Raw genomic sequence first — 16,567 nt, 5'->3', positions numbered from 1 at the left:
TAATCCCAGCACTTTAGGAGGCCAAGGGGGGTGGATCACCTGAGGTCAGGAGTTGGAGACCAGCCTGGCCAACATGGTGAAACCCTGTCTCTACTAAAAACACAAAAATTAGCCTGGCATGGTGGCAGACGCCTGTAATCCCAGCTACTCGGGAGGCTGAGGCAGGAGAATCACTTGATCCTGGGAGGTGGAGGTTGCAGTGAGCCACGATCACACCACTGCACTCCAGCCTGGGTGACAGAGAGAGACTCTGTCTCAAAAAAAAAAAAAAAAAAAAAAAAAGAGAGCAAATACAGATTAGCCATGTCAGCTGTAACTACAGATCCTACAAACATCAGATAGTGGATGCTCATGAATCACTTTATGCCTATAAGTCAGATGACTGGTGAAACAGACTCCCTGATGAACAAGTCAAAAAATAAACTACAATAGAAAATCTGAAAGAGCTGTTTCTGCAAGAAATTGTGTCCATAATTTAAAACTGTTCCACCAAGAAAATTCCAGCCCCCAAAGGCTGCTCCCATGAGTCGACCAAACATTGAAGGAAGAAATCACACATGCATTCCCCTGGAGAAGAAAAACGAGGGGCGTTTCCCAGTGCCTGTTCCGAGGCTGGCACAGCCTGGACGCGGTCAGGGACACAGGAAGTCACAGGCCAGTTATCACTGGAGAGCAGAGGCAGAAATCCCACACAGAACACACAGTAGCAAGTCCAACTCGGCAATAACTGAAAAATCATAATAATAATAGACCAGGAAACCAGAATCAGGAGGGACACTCTTACTCTCATAAAGGGTGCTATGGCCTGAATGCCTGGGTCCCCAAGATCCACGTGTTGAAATCCTCTCCCCCGAGGCGATGGTGTTGGGAGGTGGGGCCTCATGAATGCGATGAGTCCCCTTCTAAGGGACCCCAGAGAGCTCCCTCACCCCTTCCACCCCGTGAGGACGCAGCGGGAAGGCGCCGTCGATGAACCAGGCACCACTCTGCCACACCGAGATCTTCCAGCCTGCAGACCTGTGAACAGTAAATGTCTTGCTGGTGACGAGCTGCCCGGGCTATGGTGTTTCGTGACAGCAGCCTGAATGCTCAGACAAAGGGCCTCTACGAAACACCCCAGCTGCTCAGACAGCGATGACACACGAACACTTCCTCCCTGTGCTGGGAACAAGAAGACAGTGTCACCACCAAGGCCGCCTGGACGGCCGAGCCAGGGCAGCAGGCAAGGGAAAGGCTGAAAGATACGCCGACAGGCAGAAAGAGGCAGAACCGTCATAATTCACAAGCAACACACTGTGTAGACAATCCAAATGCTTACCAAATACGGGAATTAATAAGTATCTTCAGCAAAGTTGCTGCATCCAAGGACAATATGCAAAAATAAATTATTTCAATATACTGGCAACAAACAACTAGAAAATAAAATCTTCAATAATGCCATCTATCAAGAGCATGAAAAATCAACCTACGAAAAAATGGAACAAAAATCACACACAGTGTCTACAAAGCAAACTGCAGGGCACGGCTGGGTGAAATTAAAGACAACCTCAACGTGGTGAGGTGGACCTCACTGCTGAGTTCACAGACTGCAATTTCCTCCAGACGACTCTGTTGACCCAGAGTCCACGCGATCCCCACCCAAAGTCCAGCAATCCCCATCCACATGCACCGAGGGCCTGTTGTTTTGGGGTTTGTAGTATACACGGACAGGCTCATGTGAAAACTTACCAGGGAACACAAAAGAACTCACAGGGGGACCAAGTTGGTGGATATAAGTCCTACCGCCCGGTTTCAACCCTTCCTGTAAAGTCAGAGTAATGAAGACTCAGTCAGTCTCCGTCAGGCACCGGTGGCCTAAGAGAGCAAGGGAAGGAAGTGAGTTGGGACAGAGCCCCGTGGAATATCCACAGGCAAACACACTTCACACAAACTGAATACCAGGGGATCCCAGCCCGAAGGGTGAAAGGCCAAACAGCGGCCCTCCTGGAAGGAAACGAGTGACGCTGCACGGCTCTGCCGTGGCCAAGGTTTCTTTCATGGGACACACGTGCACTCCCTGAAGGAAGAGAGCGGCCTGCTGCACCGCCCCAGCGCAGGACTCAGGGTCAGCTACCAGCACGGGGAACACCACGACAGGACATGACACAGAGGGAGAAATGTCTCTGCAAGGCGAGATTCTGACGAGGGACTCAGAGGCAGAATTTTAAGCATCAGTGAGAAACAGGCCCGAACACGACCGAGTCTGGACATGCGCTGCCCTCCGGAGAGGGGTACACGGCGGCCGTAGACAAGGGGAAGCGCCCAGCACTGGCGCTGGTGAGGGCAGGGTTCACGGGGCATGGAGAGGTGGCAACAAGAACATGACACGCGCGGCAGAGACAAAAAGGACTGAAGACGCCAGACCCCGCGAGGCTGCCAGGCAGCTGGGTGTCCTCCGCGTTGCTGGGGGAACTGGGACGCCGCGCAACTGCCGGGAAAGCGGCCCACGGGGCGGCTGAGCATAAAGCCCCATGGCCCGGCCAGGGCATCCGTCCTCCCAGAAGCACACCAGTGGGAAGAGGGCCTGTGCCCGTGAGAGCCTGCACGGATGGGGATGTCGGCTGCTTGGTTCACGGTGCCCCAGGCGAGAGGAGCCGGACGTGAGAGCAGGGACTAGAGGAATAAACTGTGGCAGAGTCGTCCTGACAGGTGCAGGGCGGGAGTGACCACGGAGGGCGTGGGGGACTGCGGAGGGGGCTGCGCGCCACAGCGGGGATTGCAGTGCAGCTATGGGAAAGGACGCTCTCCGGCTGGCGCACCTGTGCAGCTGGAGGGGCCAGGCCCTGCAGGACGCACAGGCACGTGCCGGCTCCCGACGGAGCTCGGCCCTGGCCACCTGGAAGGGCGTCCCGGTGCGGTGGGAGGGAACGAGCTGGGTGCAGCACCGGGCCCTCGGGCTGGTGCTAGTCCCACGCTTTTGACCTCATGAGACCATTCTGGCTCACAGGCTGTGCAGGTTTCAAACCCCAAGCGCTCAACACCCAGGGATGGGGGGATGTGTGAGCCTTCACATCTGTGCTCCTCACCGTGTGCAAGACACACCGTAATGACCCAGTGGCAGGGATGGAGCATCAAATCTATCCAGCCCTACAGGCTAGCGTCTAATGTGTCCAGACCTACAGGCTGGAGTACAGTGTGTGATCACAGTGTGATCCATTTTTTATTTTACTTGTTTTTCGAGACACGGTCTTGCTGTTGCCCAGGCTGGAGTGCAGTGTGTGATCACAGCTCAGTGCAGTCTCAACTTCACGGGCTCAAGCAATCCTCCCACCTTAGCCTCCCAAGTAGCTGGGACCACAGGTGTGCGCTATCATGCCTGGGTAATTTTTAAAATTTCTACAGTGAAGTCTCACTATGTTGCCGAGGCTGGTCTGGAACCCTTGGCCGCAAGCCATCCTCCCGCCTTGGCCTCTCAAAGTGCTGGGACTACAGGGATGACACTGCAACCAGAGACAGCTGCACCCCCGGCGTCTGGGGGATGAGAACTGAGCGGGAGAGTGCTGGGCACACAGTCCCCCCACCACACCAAACCCGAAAATTACCTCCAAATGAATTAGCTCATAATTTAAAATAATCCTAAAGTAAATGGAGATAATCAACTCTAAAATGCAAACGATACAAAGGAAAGCAGTTTTACCTGAATGTTACAAAATCCTTATCAGAAAGGGAATAAAACATCAGACACCCTGATCTGACTTTTAAAAGTCTTTTCGTGATCGACACACAGAAAGACCGACTCCTTGTGGGGCCCGGCAACGCAGCGGCATGCCCACCCGCACGGCCAGGACAGGGAACGAGGCCGCCAGCCCTGACAGTCCCTTCCGGCCCTCCGCAGTCTGCTACGGCGACGGCCCCCAGGCCTCCTCCCTGTGGCTCCGGTTCACCTTTTCCAGGACACGGCAACGGGACCCGGCCATCTGCGGACTTTTAGACCTGGCTTCCCTCGCTCAGCACACGCGTGTGGGACTCACACACCTTGCTCTGTGTGGATCGTCTGCCCGTGTACTGCTGAACCCTATTCCATTATGGCTCTGCTGACCTCAGAGTAGCTCCCTGAGCAGGAAACACCACCGGCCCCAAGGCCCACGTGATGGTGCTGCTGAGCGGGGGACTCACGAGGCGGACAAAGTCCTGAGCGTCTACACTCGCACAGGGCACGCCGACACCGACCGACGGGTGTGAGAGGACAAAGGAGGACGCCACAACCACGGCCGGCAAGTTCAGCACGCGTTTCTCGGCGGGTGACGGGACAAGAGGACAATCTGCAGACACGTAAAGATGTGTGAAAACGCTGCCGAGCTACGTGAGCGAGTGACATCGCGGAGCCGGAGGAGTCTTCAGGGTCACATGAACCAGTGGTGGGCTTTGGCTCGGAGTCCCCACCCAAGTCTTAGGGGGAACTGTGATCCTGAGTGTTGGAGCAGGGCTCTGCTGGGGGGTGACTGGGTGATGAGGGTGGACAGCCCCCTTGCTGCTCTCGTAATCCTGAGTTCTTGTGAGATCCGACGGTCTAAAAGTGGGTGGCAGTGGCCGGGCGCGGTGGCTCACGCCTGTCATCCCAGCACTTTGAGACGCCAAGGCGGGTGGATCACCTGAGGTCAAGAGTTCGAGACCAGCATGGCCAACATGGTGAAACCCCGTTTCTCCTAAAAATACACAAATTAGCCGGGCGTGATGGCGCATGCCTGTAATCCCAGCTACTCGGGAGGCTGAGGCAGGAGAATTGCTTGAACCCAGGAGGTGGAGGTTGCAGTGAGGTGAGATGGTGCCATTGCACTCCAGCTTGGGTGACAGAGCAAGACTCTGTCTCCAAAAAAAAAAAAGAGAAAAGATGATACAGACAGCCTGTGTTTACTGAAACAATTCATGCTGTCGTTAAAAACCTTCCCACAGAGAAAACTGTCCCAAATGGCTTCACTGATGAGTTCTACCAAACATTCAAATAAAAATAACACCCATTCTAAACAAATGGCTCCAGAAAAGTGAATTCTAAAGGACATTTTCCAAGCAACTCTCCGAGGCCAGCATCCCCCCGATGCTAAACCAGACCAAGCTATCACAAGAAAAGGAGACCGCAGGCCAGTCCTTCCGAGTGCAGATGCAACCCCTTGCAAGGCCTGGCAATGTGGACCCAACACATAGGAGAAGTGTGACACCGTGTGGTGGACCCGGGATCGGGGGCTGGGGGCTCACCCAAAGACTGGGGCTCACCCAGGGACCAGGGGCTCGCCCAAAGACCGGGGGCTCACCCAGGGACTGAGGGCTCACCCAGGGACCGGGGGCTCGCCCAAACACTGGGGGCTCACCCAGGGACCAGGGGCTCACCCAAACACCGGGGGCTCACCCAAAGACCGGGGCTCACCCAGGGACCAGGGGCTCACCCAAAGACTGGGGCTCACCCAAACACCAGGGGCTCACCCAAACACAGGGGGCTCACCCAAAGACTGGGGCTCACCCAAACACAGGGGGCTCACCCAAAGACCGGGGCTCATCCAGGGACCAGGGGCTCGCCCAAAGACCGGGGGCTCACCCAGGGACCAGGGGCTCACCCAAACACAGGGGGCTCACCCAAACACCGGGGGCTCACCCAAACACTGGGGCTGCCTTCACGCTGAGACGTCAGTCAGGTCAAGACCAGTCCTTCATGACCGCAGACGCTACCCCTGCGTGGCCGGGCAATGCACAGCTGATGCACAGAAGAAGCGTGACACGCTGCGGTGGAACAGGGACCGGGGGCTCACCCAAGGACCGGGGCTGCCTTCACACTCAGACTCAGTCAGGTCCATTCACCTTTTAGAGGACCAAAGGAAAACCTCACTGCCCCCTCAATACACGCAGAAATACACACCTAGCATCCCGGACAAACTTCAAGGCACTTTTATAATTTTAAAAAGTAAACTGAGGCCAGGCGTGGTGGCTCATGCCTGTCATCATCCCAGCACTTTGAGAGGCTGAGGCAAGAGGATCCTTCCAGCCCAGGAGTTCCAGACCAGCCTGGGCAACGTAGCAGAACCCTGTCTCTACCAAAAAAGAAAAAATCAGCCAGGTGTGATGGCGGGTGCCAGCAGTCACGGCTACTCGGGAGGGCTGAGGTGGGTGGATCACTGGAGCCCAGGACGTCGAGGCTGCAGTGAGCTGAGATCATGCCACTGCACTCCAGCCCGGGGGCAGAATGAGAACCTGTCTCAAAAAAAAAAACAAGAGCTCCCAGCAAACAAGAAACCAAAAGGGAAGGGGCCTCCTGAGTCTGATGAAGGACGCCAGGCAGGGCCGCTGCGTCAGGGACGACTTGAGCCCGAGGCGGGAAGGGGCGTGCTCTCCACAGCTCTCCAGCACTGCACTGGCGGGCCGAGCCTGTGTACAGAAAGTCAGGGAGGAGACACAGATGCAGACGAGAAGAGAAAGGCTGAACTGTGCTCACCTGAAGATGACCTGACCGTGCGTTAGAGACTCTGCCGGACTTAAAGGTTGAGCTGGTAGAGCTGATGACTGAGTTAAACTTGGTCAGAAAATGCAAAGTCCACATATAAAAACTAACAGTGCTTCTCAACATTCACAATTGACAATCATATTAAAGTAAAAAAATACCACGTACAGTGTCATTAGAAACAGGAAATGCTTGGGTATCAATGTGATGAACCGTGAACAAGACCAAACTACGAGGCGTACTGAAAGAAGTGAAAGATGCCTGAAATAAGGGAGAGCTGGACCGCGTTCATGAGACGGAAGCCTCAATATGGTTGAGATTCTTCCGAGTTCATCTAGAGTCAACAGGATGCCGACGCAATCCCAGCAGGCTGTCGTAGCAATGGAGGGGCCGGTTCTAAAATTCACACAGTGGGAACGAACAACGGTGCAGCCACTCGGGAAGACAGCGTGCAGGTTCCCCAGAAAGCCGGAAGTGGAACTGCACATGCACAGGGAACACCACGCGATCCGACCCTCCACACACGCACATGGAACACCGTGCTGTATATGCAACAAACATCTCCGAGCTCTGTGCTCCAAATGGTTATGGTGGTGAATTCTGTTATGTGAATTTTCCCATAATAAAAAAAGTGCCTGCTGTCCGATTCTGTTCACATAAAATTCCAGAAAATTCCGGCTAATCTATATTGACAGAAAGGAGGCCTGAGGTAGCGTGGGATGAGGGCAGGTGTGCGTCAGAAAGCAGCAGAGAAAAGTCCAGCGCACGTGCCCGCTCAAGCGCAAGGATGCAGGGACACCTATTGTCTTGGTGCTGTGGATAGTTTCACGGGTGGGTACGGACGTCAAAGCTCATTGAACTGCACCTTCCACACGCACCATGCATCCCACATCAGTTATATCTCAACACAGCTGCCCCAAAATGAAAAAAAGGCAAACTGATGAGAAAGAAACACGTAAGGTGGTCAACACGTACATCAGGGAAATGAGGAGTGCAGCCAGGACGGGACGCCTGCACACACGCAGAACGGCTAAAGGCAAAGCGTGTGGCCACGTGCCCGCAGGGGTCAACGCTGCTGCCTGGAAATGCGTCACTCAGGGCCACCCCGGAAGCACGTTTTTTTTTTTTTTGTTTTTTTTTTGCCTAGAGACACAGTCTTGCTTAGTTGCCCAGGCTGGAGTGCAGTGGTGCGATCTTGGCTCACTGCAACCTCCACCTCCTGGGTTCAAGCGATTTTCCTGTCTCAGCCTCCCGAGTAGCTGGAATGACAGGCGCCCGCCACCATACCTGGCTAATTTTTGTATTTTTAGTAGAGATGGGGTTTCATCATGTTGGCCAGGCTGGCCTCGAACTCCTGACCTCAGGTGATCTGCCTACCTCAGCCTCCCGAAGTGCTGGGATTAGTGGAGTGAGCCACCACTCCTGGGCCCTGGAAGCAGTTTTACAGCTTCTTACAAAACTAAACATGTGGCCACCAGATGAGGCAGAGCTCACCTCTGTGGTATTAATCACCTCAGGAAAACGCAAGCATGTCTGCGTAAATCAGTGCACAGACACACAGCAGCTTTACTCACAACAGGCAAAAACCAAAGCAACCAGACGTCTATCGACCCCGGAACAGGGGAGAGATGGAGCACACACACAGCAGAAGCTACTCAGTGATAGAAAGAACAAACTGCCCATTCGGCCAGGGACACATAGTGAGCCCCACAGTATCCACGCCCTGGCCAGCCACACGTGAGCGCCACAGTATCCACACCCCACCAGCCCCACAGTAACCACACCCCGCCAGACACACAGTGAACTCCATGGTAACCACACCCCGCCAGACACACAGTGAACCCCACAGACACCACGCCCCAGCCAGCCACACGGCGAGCCCCACAGTAACCACACCCTGCCAGACACACAGTGAACCCCACAGACACCACGCCCCGGCCAGCCACACGCGAGCTCCACAGTATCCACACCCCGCCAGCCACACAGCGAGCCCCACGGTATCCACACCTTGGCCAGCCACACAGCTATAGCCCCACAGTATCCACACCACAGGACTTAATCATTCCTCAACACACACATAGCGAAACATCTTGCTGTACCCTGTATACGCAAATATTACTTGTCCATTCAAAATAAAATTTAAAATAAAGATGCTGCCAGGAAGAAGTGAGAAACCACAGACAAAATGCTCCAAGAGTCCTCATGTGAAATTCTAAGAGAGGCAAAGCTACAGCGACCGGAAGCACATCTGCGGCTGGCCTGGGCCAGGGAGAAAAGAGGGGGACTGATGAGGCACAAAAGGTGTGTGCTTTACCAAAACGGATCAAATTGTACACTTAAAATTGGTGAATCTTAGTGTGTGTAATTATATGACAATACAGCTGACAAAACAAAAAACTATTCAATAAACTAAAAAAAATGACAGAAGGAAATGTATGTAAAAAAAGATGACCGTAGAAATTCATGAGGGAAAGAACTGAAATAATCTGTAACACTGACAGCTGCTTACTGAAAGAGATATACGTTACTGTGTAGCATGACGGATCAAGAAAGGAACCAGAAATAAATGATTCTGTCAAGAAAGTGTCTATATATGATGCAGATACGATCAAGATTTTGTAAATCATACAAGACAAAAGCTTTAGGAGCAAGAAATTTCTAAGCTATGCAAAAAATTGTTTTAGAAAAAATGTAAATCATCAAAATAGTTTCAATAAATGAAAACCTTGAATTAGCCAACAACGTTTAAAGGAAATTAACAAAGAGAAAAGTGTGTTTTCCTGTGGGGGCAGCCTAGGGGGTGGAGTTTGGTGGAGGGGAAGGAGCTGATGATTCTTTCTCAAATGGCTTCAGAGAAAACACAGAGGAGTGAAAATGATGAAAGGGAGGAAATGATGTATGAGATCAGCCCTGACTCACATAGACAGGAACAACCGGGCCAGGAGAAGGCACACACGGACCTCGCTGCACGGCCACGGCTAAGATCCACGGGGGAACCCCCCTCATCAAACTCAAAGTCCCCTCAGATGTGAGTTCTCAAGCAGCCGCCGGCCAAAGTCCACCCGCCTGACAACACGCCGTGGGCTGTGACTCCAGGCCCTCACTCACTCACTCACGCGACGGAGAATTCGAAACGGCGCGGGCCTCACGCAGGGAAGCGTGATGATGCCACCCCTACTTGTTCGTCCCCTGGGCCGGGGGCCCGGCTCACAGAAAACCATCCCAAAGGCACACGATGGAGACGTGGACGGACATCCGCACATGGCGGTGAGCTGGGCGCCACCGAGACAGGCTCAGCAGCCTTTCGGGGAAGCTGAAGTTTGCCTGCGGCCCCCACACATGCTGGACGCTCACAGCGTTCTGCCGCCACAGCGCAGGTGGATTAAGTCGCGACAGTGCACACCCTGCTGGCCTCTGCCCACAGTCACCGTGGGTGCCCGAGCACCATGCTCTCTGCCTGCAGGGCCGCGTCGGTGCGTGCATGGACAGTGGGGCCTGTGGAGGTGTCTCTCGGACTCCCAGCGGTGCAGACACTGCAAGCGACACAACTTCAGTCTCAGAACTCTCCCCTGCCCTGCTGGGTCACACCCAGGTCACCCTGCTTCTCTGGGGCATCAAAGACAACGAGAAAACTTGCTTTTTACCACCAAACGTGACATCCAGCCAACGGACCAAGTTCTTTCAAGTCTTAAAGCCTCACTACCTTAGACGGCCACCAAGGCCAGTGCCGCGGTGCGTGGTAGCGAGGTGACACCGAGAACTGAGTCCTGGAAGGAAAACGACATGAAGCGCGCACGTGAGAACCAGGTGCCGAGGCGGGGAAGCACCGCGGGGTTGGGGGGGGGGGGGGCGCCGCTGTGGGGGGCGGCACCACGGAGGGAGGGGGCGCCGTGGGGGAGAAGCACCGTCGGGATGAAGCACCGCGTGGGGAGGGGCGCTGTGGCGGGGAAGCATCGTGGGGATGGGCACCCTGGCGGGGAAGCACCGCGTGGGGGCGCGGGGGGGGGGGGGCGCCGTGGCGGGGAAGCACTCAGTGGAATACATGGGTCCCATGCAGGAACCTCACTGTGTTGCGCGAGTGGCTTTGTAGGACCCGAAGCGGACGCAGCACGTGAGCTGCAAAAGAGGTGACTGACCCAGCCCAAGGCGTGCAGAGACCGTGTGGGTGGGGCCGGGCACACTCCGCGAGGGTGAGTTCTCCACACAACGAAGGCTGTACTGAAAAGGATGAAGGTGTCCCAGCAGACGGAATGCCAGCAAAGAGACCTCCCAGTGAAGGAACTCTCAGAGATACCCCACAACTTCAAGAGCACCAAGGATAAAACGCGGAAGCTGAGCAAGGCGTGTAAAGTCGAGAGAGTCTGCCAGGGCACGGAGCAGGTGCTAACTCCACACGGGACAAGGAGATGGCACTGCTGTAACTACTTTTGGCAAGTTTTTACTGAGAGATAAAACAATTCTTAATGTTTCTGGTGTTTTAAATTACAGCATACTAGGTAAATATTAGTTCTTTTCATTCACTACATGTTTGCAACCGACTATAAGAAAGTTTCTAATATTTCAACAAAAATGATTATAGAATGATCCTAATTTTTACTGGAAGATGGTTTTGCATGGTTGTGACTTATCTGGTCCTTTCATGGCCCCACACTGCCGTACAAGACAGGGACACCTCTACAAATACCGAGTGACTTAGCAAAAACAAATATGCAAGTGTACAACAGCATGCTAATTTTTCTCTAAGAAATGCAAGAAGTATGTATGTTCATAGTCATACACATATTTGTACATAATTGCTCATATTAAAAGCTAAAATAACAATAAGAGGATAAACCAAAGCTATGGAAACTATTACCTCCGGGGTAGAAACAGCACAGACAGGGACAGAACCTGGACTTATCTGAATGTGTCTGGTTTGTTAGTAGTGTTCACTTTGTAACCATGGAGGTTTTTACATATTTATAAAAAACTTTTAAAAATACTTTAAAAACACAATCCCTAATAGAAAAAGGGCGGGGACACTTCTTAATGTGTTCTTTCAGACCCGTATTGCCCTAAAACCAAAACCAGACAAAGGACTCACAAGAAAACTACCAAGCACTGTCTTCTCTGTGAATCCAGTTGCAAAATTATTGGAATCCAGCAACATATAAAAAAGATGAGACACAGCGACCATGTGGAATTTATGCCAGGAAGCAAGGTTGGTTTAACATCCGAAAACCAACTCATTTAATAGACTGTATTAATAAGTTAAAAAAACAAAAACCGGCCAGGTGCAGGGGCTCACGCCTGTAATCCCAGCACTTTGGGAGGCCGAGGCAGGCGGATCACTTGAAGTCAGGAGTTCAAGACCAGCCTGGCCAATATGGTGAAACCCCATCTCTACTAAAAATATAAAAATTAGCCAGGCATGGTGGTGCATGCCTACAGTCCCAGCTACTTGGGAGGCTGCGGCAGGAGAATCACTTGAACCCAGAAGGTGCAGGTTGCAGTGAGCCGAGATTACACCACTGCACTCCAGCCTGGGCGACAGAGCAAGACTTTGTCTCAAACAAGCAAACCCAAAAAACAAAAACCTGCTCACTCCCGAGGACCCCCTTCACAGCTGCAGAGCTGGAGAGGGCCGGGGGGCAGGGGTCTCACCATGAGGGGCTCACATGTACCGTGCACCGAGGCTCTGGGGCTCTGACCCGGAGGAGTGGGAGCATCCGCTGCCCAGCGACTCCACGTGGAGGGTAGGAGGCTGGAGATGCGGGCACAGGTCCCTGGAAACACAACCGCCCACCAGGGGTCCAGACACGCATCTGGTGTAGGCCTTGCCTTGGTAACGCACAGACACTAAACTGAGTGTGCTCCATCTGCGGGCGTTCACGCAGTCAGCCTGGAAAGCATGCAGCTGAGAAGGAAAGCAGGCGGCGAATGATGCACGCAGCGCCGCAGCACTCAGAGTGAGTCTAGAAATGGGCCCATGGGGCTGCTGCCAGGAGACAGGGGTCCACAGCTGCCCAGCCTGGGATGGCCGCTCCTTGGGCAGAAATGGGCATGGCCAGGAGGGTGCAGAACGGCCTCCGAGAGCCACGAGAGCTGGCGCCACTGGCCCCGGAGGGGAGAGAAGGGGAGGGTGGCACAGGGCGGGCCTGCGCTCTTCACAGCCTCAGGATGAGAATGCAGACGGAATTCCCACTCGGGTTTCAGATGATTAAGAATTCACACAGCAGCAACCAGATAGCAAACCTCAGACCACAACTATAACCTCAGAGAAAACCTGGGCCGCTTCCGCACACGTGTGACATGCACCCTCCTCAGCCGCTCCGCTTCACTCACGCTCCTGTGACACGCACCCGCCTCGGCCGCGCCGCCTCACTCACGCTCCTGTGACACGCACCCTCCTCCGCCGCGCCGCCTCACTCACGCTCGTGTGACACGCACCCGCCTCGGCCGCTCCGCCTCACTCACGCTTGTGTGACACGCACCCGCCTCGGCCGCTCCGCCTCACTCACGCTTGTGACACGCACCCGCCTCAGCCACTCCGCCTCACCCTCACATGCCCGCAGTACCACCTCGGCTGCTTCACGTCCCATGCGTGACACGCACCTTGTGCACCAGGCCCATGTCGTCCATGGTGGCCCTCTCGTGGGGGAACCGGGCGAAGGTGCTCTCGATCTTGCTGATGACGGCATCCACGTTGACGGAGTCCTGCGGGTGTCCTCTGGGGAAGTAGAAGGTCGGAATGCTTTGGCTCGTGGCCGGGGGCAGAGGCTCTTCTTTCCGCGTCTGAACCTGAAGAGTCGACAGACAGCGCTCAGTTAGAACCTGGGAGCACTGAACGCCTTCTTCACCCGGACAACACACGGGGCCTCTCTAGGGCCGACGGTGCTGAGGCCACCTGATCCCAGCCGGGAGAGGACACACTGCAATCCCTGCGGGGGACCACACACGTACTCCACTGCAGGGCACACCTTCACCCAGGAGGCCACACCATGCTGCCATGGACCCCACTCTGGGTGGCTGCTCTGTGCCACTGAGCCCCCACCACACCGAGCAGGGCCCTGGGGACAAGGGCAGCTACGTGCCCCAGGTGCCTGAGAGCCCAGCCAGGACCCACTCCTGATTCCCATGAGCCACACCACTGACCCCACCACACCTGGCAGGGACCTGGGGAAAAGGGCAGCCACGCACCCCAGACGCCTGAGAGCTCAGATGTGGAGAGGCACAGGTGCCGTCCACAGGCAACCCTGTCCCTGGAGCCCGGGCGACTCACATTCTGAGAGGCAGAGGCAGGGCAGGCAACCACATAGCCAGGAGAAGGGGTCGTCCACCAGGTACTGCTGTGGACACGCCTCAGCCCCTCACCCGGTGCACAGCCCACGCCCACGGGCTCTTGGCCCCACTCAGCACCAGCAGTCCCCTCACCCAGTATATCCGCAGGCCCCAGAACACTCATTCAAGAGTCTCCTGCTTGCATCTCTACACAACCTGCGAGTTGGACATTTGATCTCATCCTGTGATGTTAAAACACCGTCTGAAACAGTTAATGGCATCAGCAACCGTACTGCGTCCTCCTCCATCAACTGCCCAAGGGACGGTGCTGCGTCCTCCCCCACCATCAACTACTGAAGGGACGGGACTGCGTCCTCCTCCTCTTCCAACTACCCAGGGAACGGGGCTGTGTCCTTTCCCATCAACTACTCAGGGGACAGGGTTGCGTCCTCCTCCATCAACTACCCAGGGGACAGGGCTGCGTCCTCCTCCCCCATCAACTACCCAGGGGACGGGGCTGCGTCCTCCTCCTCCTCCATCAACTACCCAGGGGACAGGGCTGTGTCCTCCTCCCCCATCAACTACCCAGGGGACGGGGCTGTGTCCTCCTCCATCAACTACCCAGGGGACGGGGCTGTGTCCTCCTCCATCAACTACCCAGGCGACGGGGCTGCGTCCTCCTCCTCCTCCATCAACTACCCAGGGGACGGGGCTGCGTCCTCCTCCTCCTCCATCAACTACCCAGGGGACGGGGCTGCGTCCTCCTCCTCCTCCATCAACTACCCAGGGGACAGGGCTGTGTCCTCCTCCATCAACTACCCAGGGGACGGGGCTGTGTCCTCCTCCATCAACTACCCAGGGGACGGGGCTGTGTCCTCCTCCTCCTCCCCCATCAACTACCTAGGGGACGGGGCTGTGTCCTCCTCCTCCTCCATCAACTACCCAGGGAACGGGGCTGCGTCCTCCCCTATCAACTACTCAGGGGACAGGGCTGTGTACTCCTCGACCAACTACTCAGGGGATGGGGCTGCGTCCTCCTCCACCCACTACCCAGGGGACGAGGCTGCGTCCTCCCCTATCAACTACTCAGGGGACGGGGCTGTGTCCTCCTCCATTAACTACCCTGGGAACGGGGCTGTGTCCTTCCCCATCAACTACTCAGAGGACGGGGCTGCGTCCTCCCCTATCAACTACTCAGGGGACGGGGCTGTGTCCTCCTCCATCAACTACCCAGGGGACGAGGCTGCGTCCTCCCCCATCAACTACTCAGGGGACAGGGCTGTGTCCTCCTCAACCAACTACCTAGGGAATGGGGCTGCGTCCTCCTCCTCCATCAACTACTCAGGGGATGGGGCTGTGTCCTCCTCAACCAACTGCCATGGAGGAGGGGTCCAGGGAGGAAGTCCCCATACCAATGGACCACAGCTCAGGGCCTTTGCACCCACAATCCTGACTGCCTGGATCAATCCAGGACTGGGTCCATCCAGGACTGGGTCCAAGCTCCAGTGTCCTCACAGAGAAAACAGCCCACCCTGCCATTCCCACAGGACCCTCACCGCAGGTCACAAGGGTGCCACAGTCAGCGCCCCAACTGTCCCCACCCTGCTACTGCCACAGGATCCTCACCGCAGGTCACAAGGGTCCCACAGTCAGCACCCCAACTGTCCCCACCCTGCTACTCCCACAGGACCCTCACCCTAGGTCACAAGGGTCCCACCGACAGCGCCCCAACTGTCCCCACCCTGCTGTCCCTACAGGACCCTCACCCAAGGTAAGACTCAGTTGTTTTTCTCTGATCCCCATGTAGGAGGAACAGAGGCCGCCTCCGTAACCTGGGGCAGAGCAGGCTCCCCGCAGGAGGTGCCGACTGAGTGCTCCTTCAGCACAGCTTTACCTGAAGGGCACACCCCTTCCCTGTGATTCAGAACGTGACCTCTGTGTCCTGGGGCAGGAAGTCCCTGCATCTCCCCGAGCCCACCATCCCACAGTGCATCTCCCCGAGCCCACGATCCCACAGTGCATCTCCCCGAGCCCGCGATCCCACAATGCATCTCCCCGTGCCCACGATCCCGCAGTGCATCTCCTCGAGCCCGCGATCCCGCAGTGCATCTCCCCGAGCCCGCGATCCCGCAGTGCATCTCCCCGAGCCCACAACGCATTCCCGCAGCGGCGCCTTCCCGTCTCTCGCTGCGGGGGTCCCACTGTGGAGCCTGCGGCTCTTCCCCCTTCATCATGCTGGGTTCACACAGCTCTGCTATTTGGGGTACGGAACTGACCCCGCGAATATTCTGCAGTGAGCTCTCGGGCTCCTGTGTTTGGCAATATAGCAAATGATCTGGGTACACAAACCAACCTTCCTGCTGAAAACTGCCAAGAACCCTGGACAGAATAGTTGACAAACGTCTTCTAGACGGCGCCCACAGGCTGGCAGGAAAGGAGGACACCTGAGGCCACAGCTGCCTGGAAGGAGGAACCCGGGGAAGGTCGTGGAGCCTGAACAGGCTCTGCCTTCAGAAGCGTGGGCTGAGTGGGCTCACCCGAAATCTCTCACAGCCTCGCAGAACTCTGAGGAAGAAGAGGCAAAACACAGGGTCCTCCGGGGAAGCTCCCAGAACGCGTCACCTTCAGTGGGAAATGAGCTCCAAGTAAATCCCCAGCGCGCCTCCGGCCCCAGGAATGAAAGTTGTAGCCTTCACCTGGAGCTGCAGGTACGAGCTGGGCAGGGGGGAGTTCTCCCCCGAGAACTGACGGCTACAGCGGACTCTCCTGCAGGTTTGCAAACCAAACTCACTTCACCAGGATGATGCGAAAACCCTCAAACCGGCCGGGCGCAGTGGCTCA

General features: G+C 55.7%; 1 protein-coding gene and 1 long non-coding RNA gene across 6 annotated transcripts in view; both read right to left on the bottom strand.

The window, feature by feature from the left end:
- The window catches only part of LOC115932828 (serine/threonine-protein phosphatase 2A regulatory subunit B'' subunit beta-like), a 57,393-nt gene that overhangs the window by 20,379 nt on the left and 20,447 nt on the right, over positions 1 to 16,567 (bottom strand). For all 5 annotated transcript variants that reach the window (XR_010131380.1, XM_055366517.2, XM_055366519.2 and 2 more), the window contains exon 2: positions 13,061 to 13,246. Coding sequence is in view for 4 of the 5 variants with exons in the window: in XM_055366517.2 (XP_055222492.1) it covers positions 13,061 to 13,246 (186 nt within the window). In the remaining variant the exon portion in view is untranslated. The remainder of the gene's footprint in view (positions 1 to 13,060; positions 13,247 to 16,567) is intronic.
- LOC134757449 (uncharacterized) lies at positions 259 to 10,279 on the bottom strand. The gene is made up of 2 exons (XR_010131392.1): positions 6,635 to 10,279; positions 259 to 5,829 (listed from the first exon to the last, which is right to left on the bottom strand). It is a non-coding gene; the product is annotated as an uncharacterized lncRNA (long non-coding RNA).

The sequence above is a fragment of the Gorilla gorilla genome, chromosome 18, assembly GCF_029281585.2.
Source record: "Gorilla gorilla gorilla isolate KB3781 chromosome 18, NHGRI_mGorGor1-v2.1_pri, whole genome shotgun sequence".
Lineage (NCBI taxonomy): Eukaryota > Metazoa > Chordata > Mammalia > Primates > Hominidae > Gorilla > Gorilla gorilla.
Note: the sequence above shows the minus strand (reverse complement) of the source record. Positions and strands in the feature narration are given on the sequence as shown.